Source organism: Mirounga angustirostris, unplaced genomic scaffold (assembly GCF_029215605.1).
Source record: "Mirounga angustirostris isolate CCGP_5_RB_7025 unplaced genomic scaffold, mMirAng1.0.hap1 SCAF_9, whole genome shotgun sequence".
NCBI classification, from domain to species: domain Eukaryota; kingdom Metazoa; phylum Chordata; class Mammalia; order Carnivora; family Phocidae; genus Mirounga; species Mirounga angustirostris.
Window position 1 is genome coordinate 69,626,172 of NW_026991717.1, and position 16,990 is coordinate 69,643,161.

The following is a 16,990-nucleotide window of genomic DNA, read 5'->3' on the forward strand; positions in this document are numbered from 1 at the left end:
CCACGGGCAGCCTGTTTCTCCCTCTCCCACTCCCCCTGCTTGTGTTCCCTCTCTCACTGCCTGTCTGTCTGTCAAATAAATAAATCTTAAAAAAAAAAAAAACAATACTACTTCATGTGTATTTGGGGGCTGAATCCTCATCTAGACTCTTGACATCTCTTATCTGAAAACTTTGTAGCTCAGATAATAATTCTGTTTATCAAAGCAATAATATATAACAAGCTTTGCTATGAAAAATATTGGTAGCTCTGGGGCTGCCCTTTCACAGAACTGGTACACAGTCACTGTCTTTTTGTGTATTATGATTATAGTCTATAAGAGAAAATACTGGGGTATATACTATGTTTTATTTGTACTTAATTTTTACTGACGTTTGATTTTAGCAGATGCTGTTAAGTCAATGATCTGACCCAGAGAACATTACACTGACTACAATATTTTAAATATTATTTTAAGTACAGCATTGGAAAAGATACTTGTTTTACTGGGTATATAATATGCAGTATTTGTTTTTATTGTTACACTTAATGCTGTCACTGAATCAATCAAGCTATCTTACAAATTAGGAGCATACAGTGTTTAGGGATGAATTTTTTATTCTATATTCCTGTTACAGAATAAAAAAGGAGCAGGAATAGTTGGTCACAAAGTTTTATGACAATTTTCATAGTTAGAATTAGAAATTAAGGGAGAATGAATAGGAGTAAATAAATACCTACCAACAAATGTCCAGCAATATTATTTCCATTTGAAGTAATCCAGAAAATAAAAGTTCGTATTGAAAGATAAGTAGTGTATCCAAATGGATCACTCCAGTTAAATCAATTGTTTGTGATTTTTTTTTTTCTTCTTTAAATCAACAAAGGCAACTGACATTACCATCTTGCTCTTAAATAGGAAGAAAGATAACTGGGAATGACTGCTAAAATATTAAATTTTGCTTTTTCAAGCCCCTTGATTAATTTAAGTAATTTAAGTAACTATTTAAATATTATTCCTATTACCAACATTTAATAGCTAATAATAATTTCTCAAATCATCCATTAATGTTAATTATATCAACTTGCCAAATACAGAAATGTTCTGAGTTGGCCTATTTCAAAGGCCAGAAATGTAGCTCTGAATCTACATGACCATTTTTAAGATTAGGACATAACATGTATCAAAAATGTTCAAGGGCATTAAGATTTAATTCGTCAGTAGCCCTCAGAGTTTAGTGCTGATATTAATGATTCCCCAAAGTGGATACAGGATTTATATCCAAATCCTCACATCTCAGGATTCAAGTAAATAATCTGTGTCAACTACTTCTGAAATTACTGCCAAAAGATTAATTTTAAAAACCATCTGATAATGCTTGCTTCCTTTTAACCCTAATTCTGATCATGACCACTCATTACAAAATCCATTCACTTTATTTCTAGTAGAAGCAAATTACTTGATTATAACCCTCCATCACCTCAATAAACTTCCTGTCCCTAGACCTGCAAAGTTAGCAAAGTCAAGTACAGAATACCTAAGAAGGTAGAAGAGGTAAAAAGGCATAGAGACGTTGGGTAGTCCCTCAGTTCTGTATACTGCTTAGCAGCACAATAATAAATGAGCAATGACAGACAGCAATTGTCCTAATCTAGGTCAATACAACAGCCAAAATACTTTGTAAACACTTTCTTTGGCTCTTTTTGGAGATCAAATCAACACTGTTCTGATTACATAGCATGAGAGGAGCTTAACAGCAACCAAAGTGTTCAACAATATTTACTTATTTAACATCTTTTATCCAAAAATCGTACTAAAAATACTAATCATAACTCAGTAACTGAGAAAGGTAGATACTAATGTAAACCGCAAACGCCAAGAACAGAAATTAGGAGTTGTGTGATACTGAATAATATATGTGAGCTAAAGATTCTGCTGTCTTAGACAGCACTGAGTATACTTTCCTTTAATAAACCCAAACTTAGGCACAAGAACTCAGTGTTAATAGGATTTTACCTTTTGTTACTATGTTTTATTTGTATTTGTATCTAATTTTTACTGAAATTTATTGAAATTTGATTTTTAAAAGATACTATTTAGGAAATGGTCTTACCCTGAGAAAATTACAGTGACACAATATTTTAGATATTACATTATGTTTAATTTAAATATTAAAGTCTATAGTATCACATATACCAATTATTTAAGCTGTCTTTCCATTTGAGATGAAAGGCTTATGCTATGTCATATACATCATCTTCCTTGTGACTAAGAGCTGAATTGTGAGATACATACCTACAAGAAGTTGCAATCTGTGGCCATGAATAGTTCTGTGTATGTGTAAAGTTAATGAACCTATAAAAGAATTGAACTCCTATCCTTAGCCTCATTAGCACCATGCTCCAACTGAGTTAACTGGTGCAAAGTGTTAGATAAGACAGTGATAACTAAAGGAATAGGAACAAAGAAAGGTTCTATTTCATCATCTTAAGGTTTCACAGAGATGACGCAGGTTTACGATTCAAATTCCCACCTCCTGAAAAACAACTTCTTATATAACTCAACTCTCAAATCACAGAGATGCAGTAATCTTAAATTATTCTAAAGACTTAAGAACTGATTATTAAAATTGATGCTCACTGTGAGGAATACACAGCTATATCAAATATAGCTACACAAAAAATAGAACTCAGTGAAAGATAACATTTTTAAAGCAACAAAGTTGCTTGGGATTCACATCAGTAGTGGCTAACTGGATAAATGCTAAAGATTTACATTCAAGTGCTTGTAGGATTACTGCAGAAAAATCAATTACTAAAAATCTTTACTCAGATGAGATGATGCACAAACTACCAATAGTGGTATTTAAATCCCAATCACTTTCAAGATAAGATATATAGCTGTTAAGACATTCCAGAAATGGGTTCATTGACACTAAAAATGATATTAAAAAAAAAAGACCTCATACAGTCTGCTGGCATTTCATACTAACCATTGGAGGAGGTAGTAAAGTGTTGGAATTTAGAACACAAGGTCAGCACTAACTGTAAACATTTCTAAAGCACTGTATGTAATTCTTTAAAACATAAGTAGTGAAAAAGAATTAAACTGATATAAAAGCAGAATTAAAAAAGCAAAAAATAGAAATATTTAGTGAATTTACTCAAATGAAGAAAGCTTAAATGATACAGAACTGAAAATATTAGGAATCTATATACAATAAAAAGTGAATATAAATTAGCCAACTCCATGGACATTTCTAGTTAAGCATTCATACAAATACATATTCACCTTTTTCTTTTATATAGAAACAACACATACATACATGACACAATGATTCTGGCAAAAAAAAAATTCAGAGATACGGAAAATATCCTCAAGTTTTAAAAATGGTATGGAATAAGTTTTAACAACAACATTCTACATGAGTGGAAACCCCTGATGTAATTCCATGATTTTATCATGCCAGAAGCATGGTTGGTTTTAATTTTTTTAAACACGTATTGGTATACATTGGCTTATTAATAATTAAGGCATTTTGTATACACAGTATCTCAGTGTGGACAAATTTTTAGTACTGATTATTTGCTATGACATTTTAAACTTGCAAAGTCTTCAAAATAAGAAAATAGCTGCACACATTTAAGTGTTTTCTTATAAAACACAATCTTCAAAAGAGTCACGATGATTGGTCTTTGTGATTCCTAGTAGTAAGTCCTGTCTTCTTTTTGACATAGTATAAATTATATTCTTATGTAGGATTGCATTAAGACCCAGTAGTTCTTAAACAATGTTACCAAATAACCATATAAATCCCGAATGCAGCAAAGGCGAACAATCTTCATAGTGCACTTTCACCTCATTGAAGTTGAAGCTGCTCCTTTTGGATATTTTTCCACTTCAATGTGAAGTAGATTGTTAGGGTTTCATTAGTGGTTTCATATGTGGCTTTTTAAAGAAAAAAAAGGTTTTGATTTCTTCCACGATTCACAGTTCTCAGATGAGACTTTTTTTTTTGTTTTTGAAATCTTAGTCTGGGGACGTTTTGAATAATCAAATGCTCTTTAGTAGATGAAGTCTCTCAATTCAACTGTAATAAATAAGCATCTACATCCTTAGAAAACAAAACAAAAACATTTCATTAGCTGGTACAGCAAATACACATATGCACACCCCATTTTCTTCTCCCTTTTTGTTACGTGATTTGCTTTAGCTTCTTGCGACCTTCTGAGGGTAAATGTGTCTTACTGAACTTTTTTAGCTGCATTTTGTTTAGCACTGTGTCTGGCACACAGCACATGCTCAATAAATGTTTGTTAAGTGCTGAGTGAATGTTCTGGTTCCTGTGATCAAATCACTCTGCTTTTATAGCTAAGCAAGATCATTAATTCCCAGCAATTCCTTCATTGCTATATATACTCTAGGCCAGCCTGAGGACAGCCTTTCTTTTTTTTTTTTAAAGATTTATTCATTTGAGAGAGCGAGAATGAGAGATAGTACATGAGAGGGGGGAGGGTCAGAGGGAGAAGCAGGCTCCTGGCCGAGCAGGGAGCTCGATGCGGGACTCGATCCCGGGACTCCAGGATCATGATCTGAGCCAAAGGCAGTTGCTTAACCAACTGAGCCACCCAGGCGCCCCGAGGACAGCCTTTCTGATTTCTACCCTTGAAAAATTACAACTGAGGGCTTAATACTATAAAAGAGGTTTTATCACAACTTAAGGAACTTCACAGAACTTTTTTAATCACTCAATATTTTCTTCAATAATAAATACTGTATCTAGGGTCATAACCACAAAATTTCTCTTTATAAAAAATTGTAATTGAAAGGAAATTTCTAAGGAGACAATATTTTTTCAGTACTACTAACAAGAATGCAAGGTGCCTCCAGAACAAGGTGATATGTAATACATACTCTATATCCATTTTCTATCAACTTTTACTTCATTTCCCCCCCATTACTGAAAGAACAACAACTAAAACAACAACAAAAAACTGGGAAATTGATATTTATGAGATTTTCATTGTTAAGAATTCTACAGAGTAAAATTATACACAGTGGTCACACACTTGTTTGATAAATCATTTTGCTTCTTTTCTTGAAGGTATCCAAGGAGAATTTCACAACTAAGTTCACAACATAATACCTCTTACTTAGAATACTGTATTTTTTAAACTAAAGAATGCTTGTATATTTCTGATTAATGCCCATTTATGATAGCAGTATGCTCAGTAAAAGGGTGTAAATATTTCTTAACAGTGATCTTTTCCCCCCTGCAATTACATTTTAACTACCAATGTTTTCTGGAGTTTAAATATTAAAATCCAAACTACCAATATATCTTTTCCTTTAAGAGATAAGAAAGTAAATAAAGAACAATGTCAAATTCATACTGTGATTTGAACATTTACTTTCCCAAAAGCATGACATTAGCAAAAGCCAAGTACAAAATAATACCCTGAAAGCATTTGATTACATTCCTCACCCCTTGCCTCCTGAGTGTCACTCTCTTTTCGGATGCCTTCCTAACCTGGGTTCCTAACCTCTTCTCCAACTGGAGCTAGTTCATTAAATTCCCTCTAGCACATCATTTCCACAGCTGCATCTGAAATACATTCAATGGCTAATTCCTGTGTTCCTTGCCAAAGTCATATTCATATCCAGAGGACAATACGAAACTGACTTTAGGCCTTATTAGAATAGTACTGTAGGGGCGACCGGGTGGCTCAGTCATTAAGCATCCGCCTTCGGCTCAGGTTATGTCCCACGATCCTGGGGTCGAGCCCCGCATCAGGCTCCCTGCTCGGCAGGAGGCCTGCTTCTCTCTCTCCCACTCCCCCTGCTTGTGTTCCCTCTCTCGCTGTGTCTCTCTGTCAAATAAATAAATAAAATCTTGAAAAAATATATATGTACTGTATTGAATATTTGAAAGACTTCATTTATAAATGCATAATACTAATATATTATTTCTAATATTTAATTAAGCTTAAATAGAGATTTTAAGCTTAAATGTGGATTACCTTGGCTATATTACCAGTATATCCTGGAACCAAAGTAAGATGGTTTTCCTGTTCCCATAATCCACTTAATTGTTGTTTTAAAATCTGAATATTTCTATGAGAAAAGAAAAAAGAATGCAATTATAAGAATATGGACTTAGTAAAATACACTTAATGAACACAGTTTCAAATTCTCAAGTATTTATCAAGAGAAATTGTACCATTTGAAATCAAGTAACTCTTTAAAATAATACTTGCCCATCATGGAAATTAAAGATTATTTTTTTGTTAAAGCAGGAAAGAAAACTAGGCATTTGGAGCAGCATGTGGACAACCTGGTCTTGGGTATGAAGTGGGAAATTTTTGAGAGCCTAGAGAAAAAAATCTTTAAGAAGACTGTTGGGAGATATTTTTTTGCAGCTTCATGATAATCTGGTTCATCGAGTAGAATACCCACACATTTTTACATCAAGGCAATATTCAAATTATGATGATTATAGTACAGTTTTTAGAATTATAATCATCCACATCGGATTCTCAGGTTAATGTCTAGGTAGTCAAAGACCTATAGGATGCAGGATGCTTCCATCCCTGTGCCTCAATACTTAACTCACCAAAAGCCATCTCTCTCTTTTTTTTTAAAGATTGTATTTATTTGACAGAGAGAGACACAGCGAGAGAGGGAACACAAGCAGGGGGAGTGGGAGAAGGAGAAGCAGGCTCCCCGCAGAGCAGGGAGCCCGATGCGGGGCTCGATCCCAGGACCCTGCGATCATGCACTGAGCCAAAGGCAGATGTTTAACGACTGAGCCACACAGGCGCCCCAGGTATATCCATTCTTTTTTTTTTTTTTTTAAGATTTTTTATTTATTTATCTGAGAGAGAGAATGGGAGACAGAGAGCATGAGAGGGGGAGGATCAGAGGGAGAAGCAGACTCCCCGCTGAGCAGGGAGTCCGATGCGGGACTCGATCCAGGGACTCCAGGATCATGACCTAAGCCGAAGGCAGTCGCTCAACCAACTGAGCCACCCAGGCGCCCAAAAGCCATCTCTTTTTTTCTCCCTTACTCATTATAACAGGTATGAGGGTTAAAGCACTGTTGTGCTTTTTCCTCCTAAAATGAAGTATAAGGTTCTGCCAGAAAAAGAGATAGAGGAGGTTACTGGGCTCTGGAATTCAATTTTCATATGTAATTTTTGCATGTGAACACTATTCTAATTTAATATTTCTCTGAAAAGAAAATAAATTGTTATTTAATAATGATCATGGAATAGAATTATCATCTTTTAATCAAACTGCTTTTCTGAAAAAAATTTTATTAGAATGAGTTTATTTTTAAAGATATACTCACCCATCATTTACAATTTCTGTTTTGGATGATAGTTCTGACCACCACCTTTTTATGACTGCTTGAAGCCAGTTTAAACCAACTATTATATATCTGAAATGACATTTTGTTACAGAATTCAAGTGTTTTCACCCAACAAGCCTTTACAAAAAAAGATACTCAGCTCCCAAAAAAGCACATACACATACTGATTTTTCCCCTTTAAAAATTTTATTTCACTACTTTCAAAAGCTGTATTTTATGTAAGTTGTTTATAGATGCTTTTGTAATTAATCTTTAATCATTTCATATTCTTTTCTTAATTGGGCTATAAGCTCCTTGAAAACAGACACCATGCATGTCTCATGGAGTTCAAACTACCACTATGTACTCACAAGCAACAAAATCAAGGATGCTGTAAGAGAAAAATGAATTGAGAGTCACATTAGCACTTACTCTTCAAATTTGCTTTTAAGTAGGGACTTTACTAGAGGCAACAAATCTACACAGCAGCCAAGTGAGATGTATTGTTTTTCTTCCTGTAAACTAAAATAAATACTAAGTTGTAAAATTATGAATAAGTAATTTTCCTTCTTTAAACTACTTTTTTTCTGAAAATTTTTTTTTTTTTTACCTATTGGTGAGCACAGGAAGGCAATCCACAACAACTCCAAGGTCTTCTATCCTGTGGGTACAAAACTGCTTAGAGTGCTGATTTCCTTATCTGTAACTTGCACACTGCTTTTGAAAAATTTACTCATTCAGCAAAGAATCTAAGTCTCTATGATGAGCCAGATGCTGGGGATGCAGCAGTAAACAAAGAGATACAGTACTTGTATTTCAGAGTGTGTGTAGGGATGGGGTGTGGAAGAAGACAGAGACAGATAACAAGTAAAATACATATAGAGCAAGTTGATGGTAGTAAGTGCTATGGGAAAAAATAGGAGAGACAGGGAGTGAAGAAATAGGTATTTTTTAATAGATTTTATTTATTTATTTGACAAAGAGAGACAGCAAGCGAGGGAACACAAGCAGGGGGAGTGGGAGAGGGAGAAGCAGGCTTCCCGCTGAGCAGGGAGCCCGATGTGGGGCTCGATCCCAGGACCCTGGGATCATGACCTGAGCCAAAGGCAGACGCTTAACAACTGAGCCACCCAGGTGCCCTGAAATACGTATTTTTAAATAAGGTGGTCAGGGAAGGCTTCATTAATACTGGAGAAGTGGGGGTGCCTGGTTGGCTCAGATGGTTAAGCATCTCACTCCTGATTTTGGCTCAGGTCATAATTTCAGGAGCCTGAGATCTAGCCCTGCGTGGGGCTCTGAGCACAGAGCCTGCTCAAAGAATCTTTCTCTCCCTCTCTGCCTGCCTGACAACGCCCCCTATCCCACACACACACCCTCTCTCTCTAGGGGGGAAAAAAAAGATAATGTTTGAGAAGAGACTTGAATATATTGAGGAAAGCCAGGCTTAAAATTCTGACTCAAAGAGGATTTTTAAAAGGTTACTTTTCCCATACTGGTATCTCTGGGTTTTATATATAAGAACCCTAGAGAAGGTAATAGCTTTGTTCAATATGATGAAACATATGGTTTTCTGTATATTGATTACTCTTAGACTGGTGATAAATATAATTTAAAATATATTGTTGCTACTGAACCTAAATATAGGAAGTTTAAAATTTTAGCCAGTATAACATAAAAAAGAACAGGCACTTCAAGATAAAACATGGAAATTACTTTAACTGAACAAAAGCATAAAAGGTCATACTTACCTCACCAAATAAGCTACAAGCTCACTTATACTTCTCTTTCTCCAGAATGTTAAAGCTACATTCAATCTCAAATTCCTGCTGAACAAAACCTGTGCCATTGTTTCATGGTCCTGAGAAACCTGAAAGGCAGTCATCTAATTTGTTAAAAAGCACACTGAAACATGACATGAAACCATTTTTTTCCAGTTAAATTATCCTGGTAGACATATTTTAAAATTATGCAGAGGTGACTCCTTTTTACTGACCCCAAAAAAGGAATGTTGCAGTTGAACAAAGTAAACAAATGATCTGAATAAATTTAGGACTTGTTTATTTTTTTAAATATTTTATTTATTTATTTGACAGAGAGAGACACAGCGAGAGAGGGAACACAAGCAGGAGGAGTGGGAGAGGGAGAAGCAGCCTTCCCGCGGAGCAGGGAGCCTGATGTGGGGCTCGATCCCAGGACCCTGGGATCATGACCTGAGCCGAAGGCAGACGCTTAACGACTGAGCCACCCAGGTGCCCCAGGACTTGTTTATTTTTTTATCAAGACTTTTTATTTGCTACCATTTTCTTTTTAAATCTCAATAATTTGTAAAATAAATTACTTTTAACTCACCTACAAACCTAGCATTTATTATGTGGATTAAAAGCAAAGATAGATATATACTGAATAACACGGGAAGGGAACCACAAAAATTCAGTTCTATGACCAGTATTTAAATTCATTCATTCCTTTTTTTAATATAGTAAGGTAATATGTTCCTCTTGTAAAATGTTCAAATAGCACAGAACTGTATCAAAGAAAAAGTGAATAATCTCTATCTACCCAGATAAAATCTAGTAGCACTTCTCAGAAGTAATCACAGTTAACAGACTGGTATGTATCTTTCTAAACCACTTTCTAGACAGACAAATTAGATATAAAATTAAAATATTATAATACCTGTACTTTCGAAAACCTTGTTTTTCACTTATATATTATAAAGATTTTAATGTCAAAACACAGATCAACCTCGGGGCGCCTGGGTGGCTCAGTCGTTAAGCGTCTGCCTTCGGCTCAGGTCATGATCCCAGGGTCCTGGGATCAAGCCCCGCATCAGGCTCCCCGCTCAGAGGGAGGCCTGCTTCTCTCTCTCCCACTTCCCCTGCTTGTGTTCCCTCTCTTGCTGTGTCTCTCTCTGTCAAATAAATAAATAAAATATTTAAAAAAACAACAACAACAAAAAACCACAGATCAACCTCATTTTTAAAAAACAATCTCCAGTTGTTATACACCATAATTTACTTAGATTGATTCTGGTTTTTCCCTATTAAAACTATGCATCAGTGAACATCCTTATGTATGTAAATATGTGCACTTATACAAATATTTCGGTAAGATTATTTTTAGCACCGGAACAACTAGATTCATTGTTTTAAGTAACAGATTAAGATATAATTCACATACCATAAAACTTAAGCACTTAAAATGTACAATTCAGTTTTTAGTATATCTGTGGATTGTACAACCATCACCACAATCAATTTTATTCATTTATTTTTTATAAGATTTTATTTATGCATTTAAGAGAGAGAGCACACAAGCAGGGAGGGGCCTCAGAGGGAGAGGGAGAGCAGGGAACCCAATGTGGGGCTCAATCCAGGACCCTGAGACCACGACCTGAGCTGAAGGCAGTCGCTTAACCAACTGAGCCACCCAAGTGCCCCACCACAATTAATTTTAAAATCAACATTTTCATCACCCCTAAGAGAAACCCTGAACTCCAATCTCCCTTCTTTCCAGCCCTTGGCAACCATTAATCTACTTTTTGTCTCTATGACTTCACCTAGTCTGGACAGTTCATATAATGTGAATTATACAATATGTGGCCTTTTTGATGTGGCTTTTTTCACACAGCATAATGTTTTCAAGGTTTATACATAGTGTAGCATATATTGGTACTTTACTCTTTATAATGGTCAAATAATATTTCACTGTATGAATATATGACATTTTATCTATCCATACATCAAGTGAAGGACATTTGGAATGTTTCCACTTTGGGCTATTATGAATGTTATGAACATCTGTTTATAAGTGTTTGTATGGACATATGTTTTCAATTCTCTTGGGTATATACCTAGGCACAGAACTGTTGGATCAAAAGGTTATGTGTATTTGAACTTTGACAAAATAATGTTAACACTTTTAGATTTAGGTTTTTAGAGCAGGCACTACTGAGTCAGTAAAAAAGGTATGAAATAACAAAAGATCAGGGGGTCCTGGGTGGCAGAGTCGGTTAAGCGACCGACTCTTGGTTTTGGCTCAGGTTGTGAGATCAAGCCCTGTGTTGGGCTCCGTGCTTAGCACAGAGTCTGCTTAAGACTCTCTCTCCCTCTGCCCCTCCCCACTGCATGCACAAGTGAGCGCTCTCTCAAAATAAATAAATCTTAAAAAAAAAAAAGAAATAACAAAAGATCAATAAACTTACTAGCTAAGTGTCATGCTAAGGAAGGTTTGTGCAAAGTAATCAAACTGAGAGCAAAGTAAAAGGGGGACCTTGAAAAATGACTCACCATGGCACTAATTCAAATGTATAACTGAAGTTGTTTGTTTTTTTTTTAATAAAGGTATTTGCCCTCAGAATGTCCATTCCCTCAATTCAGCTGATGAACCAACCTAGGTCCCAATCTAGGCCAGATTTCTGGGTTATATAATCATATGTTCTTTTTCTTCAGGGTATGTAGTTTCTTTGATTATCTGATTAGTGTTGGCCCCATCACTTCTCTAACTACATGAAAGTAGGAGCAGTGTCTGTTTTTCATCTACCGATGTAACTCCTCAGAGCCTGCAGAATGCATTACACAGTTGGGAGCCCTCAATAAGTATTTGTGAATGAATCTGCATGACAGTGATTCTCTTTAATACTAAGTTTGATTACCATCCTATTCTCCAGGGTCCATGATAATTCACTATTAAATCATTCTCCTTGATTCCCTTTTTTTTTTTTTAAAGATTTAATTTATTTGACAGAGAGAGAGAGTGAGAGAGGGAACACAAGCAGGGGACATGGGAGAGGGAGAAGCAGGCTTCCCGCTGAGCAGAGAGCCCAATGTGGGGCTCAATCCCAGGACCCTGGGATCACGACCCGAGCCAAAGGCAAGACGCTTAATGACTGAGCCACCCAGGTGCCCCTCCTTTTAAAAAAAAATTTTTATTTATTTAGTTTAGAGAGAGAGTGACCGAGCAAGCACACGCATGTACGCACAGGGAGGGAGAGGAAAAGGGAGAGAATCCCAAGCGGACTCCACCCTGAGCACAGAGCCCTACACAGGACTCAATCTTATGACTCTGAGATCATGACCTGAGTGGAAACAGAGTCAGAGGCTTAAGTGACTGAGCCACCCAGTGCCCCCCTGCTTCCTTTCTTCTCACAGATCATGACAGAATTATACAACCAGCATTACAATCCAGTTTTAGAATATTTCTTTCACCACCCCCCCCAAATTCCCTTGAGCCTGTTCAAACAACTAATTTCACCTGAGCTAGAAGAGCAGCAAAGCTCAGCATGTTTTCCTGAACAAAGCTTCCAATGGCAATTCTGAGAGCCAAGCAAAACATTTGTTCCTGGATAACTAACTGGCTTTGGTGGTCTACTTTTTAGGCCAGATACCTTCTTTTCCTTTCCTTTAAATCTCTGCTGACCAACTTGCCATTTTGAATATTTATAGCAGCTTGTCAACCATTTCATTCCATCTCAGATATCACTAACTTAGTGAAATGGAGTAACTACTGATTCAAATTTGGTTAATCTAGAAAACTGTCTCAGGGAGTTAGAATCACTCAGAGTCTGAATTCAACAGGCAATGAACGACTCTGCTAGCAGAATATGACAAAGAAAAAGGGAATAGTATAACAGGAATAAAGTTAAGCTCATTTAAATGACTTACCTCAGAAAAAAACCCACTATATTTTGATGATGGGCTTTCTGTTTGTGAAGAACCAGAATCACTGGAGTTAACCAAATATGTTCGACTATCATGGCGTAATTTTTCAGGCAGGTGGCCTGTACAAGCCAGTTCATTTTCTTTATTTGCCATGTCACAGCCCCCAGTTCTAGGGGACTGTTTTCTTCTGTAACAAGGATTTAGAAAGGGATGATGCACTTTCTTTCTGCGATAGATCACCTTACGTAGTTTATCTGGGCTTTTCACAGCTTGTCCAACTGTTCTGTAAGAAGAATTGATTTGCTTAAGTGAAAAAGAACTACATGAAAACCTTTACAACTTTTTAAGCAGAAAGATTTAATAGGTCACATTTTGTGATCACAATCCACTAAAATTAGAAGTAAACAGAATTTTAAAAATCCTAACTCTTAGATCAAAGAAGAAAATTAAAGAGAAAAAATTACAAACCTACTGGAAAGCAATGAAAAGGATAATACTTTATACTAAATGAAACTGAAGAAGCATAACTATATGCTTTAAAAATGAAATATATCTGAATTGTGCAAATTTGAATATACATATATATTTTAAAGATTTTTTATTTATTCATTTGAGAGAGACAAAGACAGGGAGTGAGAGCATGAGCAGGGGGAGGGTTTGAGGGAGAGAGAGAAGCAGACTCCCCGCTGAGCAGCATGCCCATCGCGGGGCTAGATCCCAGGACCCCAGGATGATGGCTGAGCTGAAGGCAGACCCTTAACTGACTGAACCACCCAAGAGCCCCAAGAATAATTATTTTGATTAAACTTAAGTACATTTAATTTGTTTAAATAAGATAAGACACAATAGAGCAAATCTAACAGTTTCATACGGTGATTCTCAATGTTTTGGCCTCAGGATAGTTTGCAACTCTTAAAAATTACTGAGATTTCGAAACAATTTTTTTATGTGGGCAATATCTACTGATATTTACTGTATCAGACACTGAAACTGAGGAAACTTACTGATTCGTTTAAGTAATAATAAGATTACATATTAACACAGAATATTTTACCAAAAAAACCCCGTTTCCCACAACAAAATATAGTGAGAAGAATGGCACTTTTTTACATTTGTGCAAAATCTCTAATATTTAGTTAAGACAGTTGGATTCTCATATCTGCTTCTGCATTCAATCTACTGTGGTATCAAATATCATGTAGTCCCTGGAAAACTCTATTTCTAAGAGTGAAAATCAAGAAGGTGAATTAATGTTATTGTTATGAATATAGTCTTGACCTCATAAACTACCTGAAAGGACTCCAGGAACCCCCGCTGTCCTCAGATCCATTCTGAGAAGCAGTAGTTTAGTAGAAAGTGCTTTTAGAGTTCCAAAGATCTGGGAACCAATGTCATTTTTACCACTTTCTGGCTGTATGACCCTGAACAAATCACAAATCTTTAGTTTTTCTCATCAATTGTTAGGGGCAATGATACCTTTCTAGTAGGATTGTTGTAAGGATTAGAGATAATACTGATGTGTTTTCCACAGAGAATGGCACACAGGGGCTATTTGACAATAAGTTACTTATTATAATAAAAGAGAATACTTTTTTTTTTAAAGATTTTATTTATTTATTTGAGAGAGCGAGAGAGCACAAGCAGGGGGAACAGCAGAGGGAGAGGGAGAAGCAGGCCCCCCATCAAGCAGGGAGCCGGATGTGGGGCTCAATCCCAGAACCCTGGGATCATGACCCGAGCTGAAAGCAGACTTTTAACCCTCTGAGCCACCCACGTGCCCCGAGAAGACTTTTTTTTCCCTCCCTCTTTTTCATTCTTACCTAGCTTTCAATATTTCTGTTTCCCACAAACTTTAAAGAAGCTCTTACCTATTTATGTAAGCAGCCAACTGTTTTGGAGATTTCTTAACCTGAAAAACAAAAGGTAGATAGTTAACAGCATATTTAAGTTCTGTGACTGATATCAACAAATCTGAAATTCCATAGTTAAGTTTTTCAGATTAAAGCAGCAGTCTCAGTCTGTAGTTACAACAACACTGTGCATAGATATATCTGACAAAGCAACATGTCCATCTCCCTATTTTATTTTCCATGCCACTAGTCATATATTTTACTTACAGGGTACTTAATAAGTGTGTTGACTTTTAATATCGTTTAAAAGAAATTATATCAGCATGAATGAGCCCTGCAATGGTGAACAAAATCACCTCTGAGATTCCTCTTTAGAATTAAACTATAATATTCAAATGATATCATATCAAAACAGCATACTGTCCATAAACTTTATAGAGCTTTTGGAATATAAAGTTTTCAGTAGTTCATTAATTGTACTTAATTCTGGGAGATAAGCAAAGTATCACCTTCCTATCGTTTAAATAATTTAACCAGAACTATCCATAGACTTAACAGTTCAAACTATCTGTGATATACTGAATGACCATGTCCCCTCAAAATTCATGTTGAAATCCTAATGCCCAAAATGAATGATATTAGGAGGTGGGGCTTCTAGGAGGTGATTAGGTCATGAGGGTGGTGCCCTCATGAATGGGATTAGTGCCCTTATAAAAGAGACCCCAGGGAGCTCTTTTGCCCTTTCTACCACGTGAGGAAACAGCAGAGAAGACAGCCAACTATGAGCCAGAAAGAGGCTCCAACCAGATACCAAATTGGCCAGGGTCTTTATCTTGGACTTCTGCCCAGCCTCCAGAACTGTGAGAAATAAATTCCTGTTGTTTATAAGTCAATGTCTATTGTATTCTGCTATAGTAGCATGAAAAGATTAAGATACCGTCTTACCCATTACCTAGAAACCATGCACTTACCTCCTTCATGTTCTTATTAGTAAAATTAGAGATCCTTTTTCTAGGAAGATCAGTGGAATGATCCTCAATATTATTACAAAAGGCTCGTTTTTTAACATTGTGGGCTTCAGATGCCATAATCTCTTAAATACCTAAACAACAAAACAAAAATAATAAATGGAAAATACAAAAAGCAAAAGAGCCTGATCATTAACAGACATATAAAAATATAACACTATGTAAAAGAGGTTCATGAGTAAAGCAGAGAACATAGTTCTAATTTATATACATTTTAAAACTAAACAAAGGAAACAGAAGGCAGGGCATTCCAGGAAATTAGGCTCCTCCTGTTCTCATTCTTTATTTGCAGCCAGTTAATAATATGGCATATTTTTTGCCAATGCAACATGTCAATCTCCCTATTTTCTATATCACCAGCCATATATTAAATTTAAATTTACAGGTTATGAAATCAGGTCTATATAGTAAGTATCAATGACATCCAAATGTATGGAAGCCTAGTCTTAGAATCAAATCACTGGGTTAAATACAACTACAAGCAGCAGAGGAACAAAAATCAAACTATATATATCTGATTTGTTTTATGCCTAATCCTTAAATTTTTCTTTCATTCTTACAGTTAGTTCTCCAGAGCTTTCCTCTACCTTTGAAAAAACAATCCACAATTTTCTATTCCTTCAATTATATCCAAAGAGGGGGAAATAGATACTATTACTTCCTTTACATAACAGAATAAATTAGTGATTCCCCCACTTGCACTCACATTTCACATAGGAAGTTTGTTTCAAGCCATGACTGAACACAAGTTCCTCCCTCGTTCCTTTTTTAAATGTTTACTGAGCATTCACTATATGCCAGGCCCCAGAATTAATGTAGATGACAGACCAGAGATGCTCTTCTAAAGAATCATTTGGGAAGCTTTTAGAAAATACATCTTTCTGGGCCCTAACTTCAGATTATAACTCAGCAGGTCTCTGGAGTGAAGCCCAAAGCAATTATATTTTTAAAAAGCTCCACAGCATTTCTGATGCACACTCTTAGAAGAAAATCTGCCTTAGAGAACTTTCCAAAAATATGCACAAACACATGAAAATTTGCAAATAATTTCAGGGTATTCTAAGATTTCTGGCCATTAATCCATCCAGCTGCACCCCTAGATTAAAAAACCTTTAGGATGAG

General features: G+C 35.9%; 1 protein-coding gene across 4 annotated transcripts in view; it reads right to left on the reverse strand.

Moving 5' to 3' along the window:
* Positions 1 to 578: 578 nt before the first annotated feature.
* Positions 579 to 16,990, reverse strand: part of KATNBL1 (katanin regulatory subunit B1 like 1) — a 42,032-nt gene continuing 25,620 nt past the window's right edge. For 3 of the 4 annotated variants that reach the window (XM_054513621.2, XM_045900416.3, XM_064570718.1), the window contains 9 exons: positions 15,812 to 15,942; positions 14,859 to 14,899; positions 12,994 to 13,273; positions 9,079 to 9,197; positions 7,941 to 7,991; positions 7,763 to 7,852; positions 7,331 to 7,420; positions 6,000 to 6,093; positions 579 to 4,093 (listed from right to left, as the gene is read on the reverse strand). In XM_054513621.2, the coding sequence (XP_054369596.1) occupies positions 4,061 to 4,093; positions 6,000 to 6,093; positions 7,331 to 7,420; positions 7,763 to 7,852; positions 7,941 to 7,991; positions 9,079 to 9,197; positions 12,994 to 13,273; positions 14,859 to 14,899; positions 15,812 to 15,928 (915 nt within the window). In that variant the 5' untranslated portion in view covers positions 15,929 to 15,942 and the 3' untranslated portion in view covers positions 579 to 4,060. The remainder of the gene's footprint in view (positions 4,094 to 5,999; positions 6,094 to 7,330; positions 7,421 to 7,762; positions 7,853 to 7,940; positions 7,992 to 9,078; positions 9,198 to 12,993; positions 13,274 to 14,858; positions 14,900 to 15,811; positions 15,943 to 16,990) is intronic. The other variant, XM_064570719.1, reaches the window with a different exon arrangement.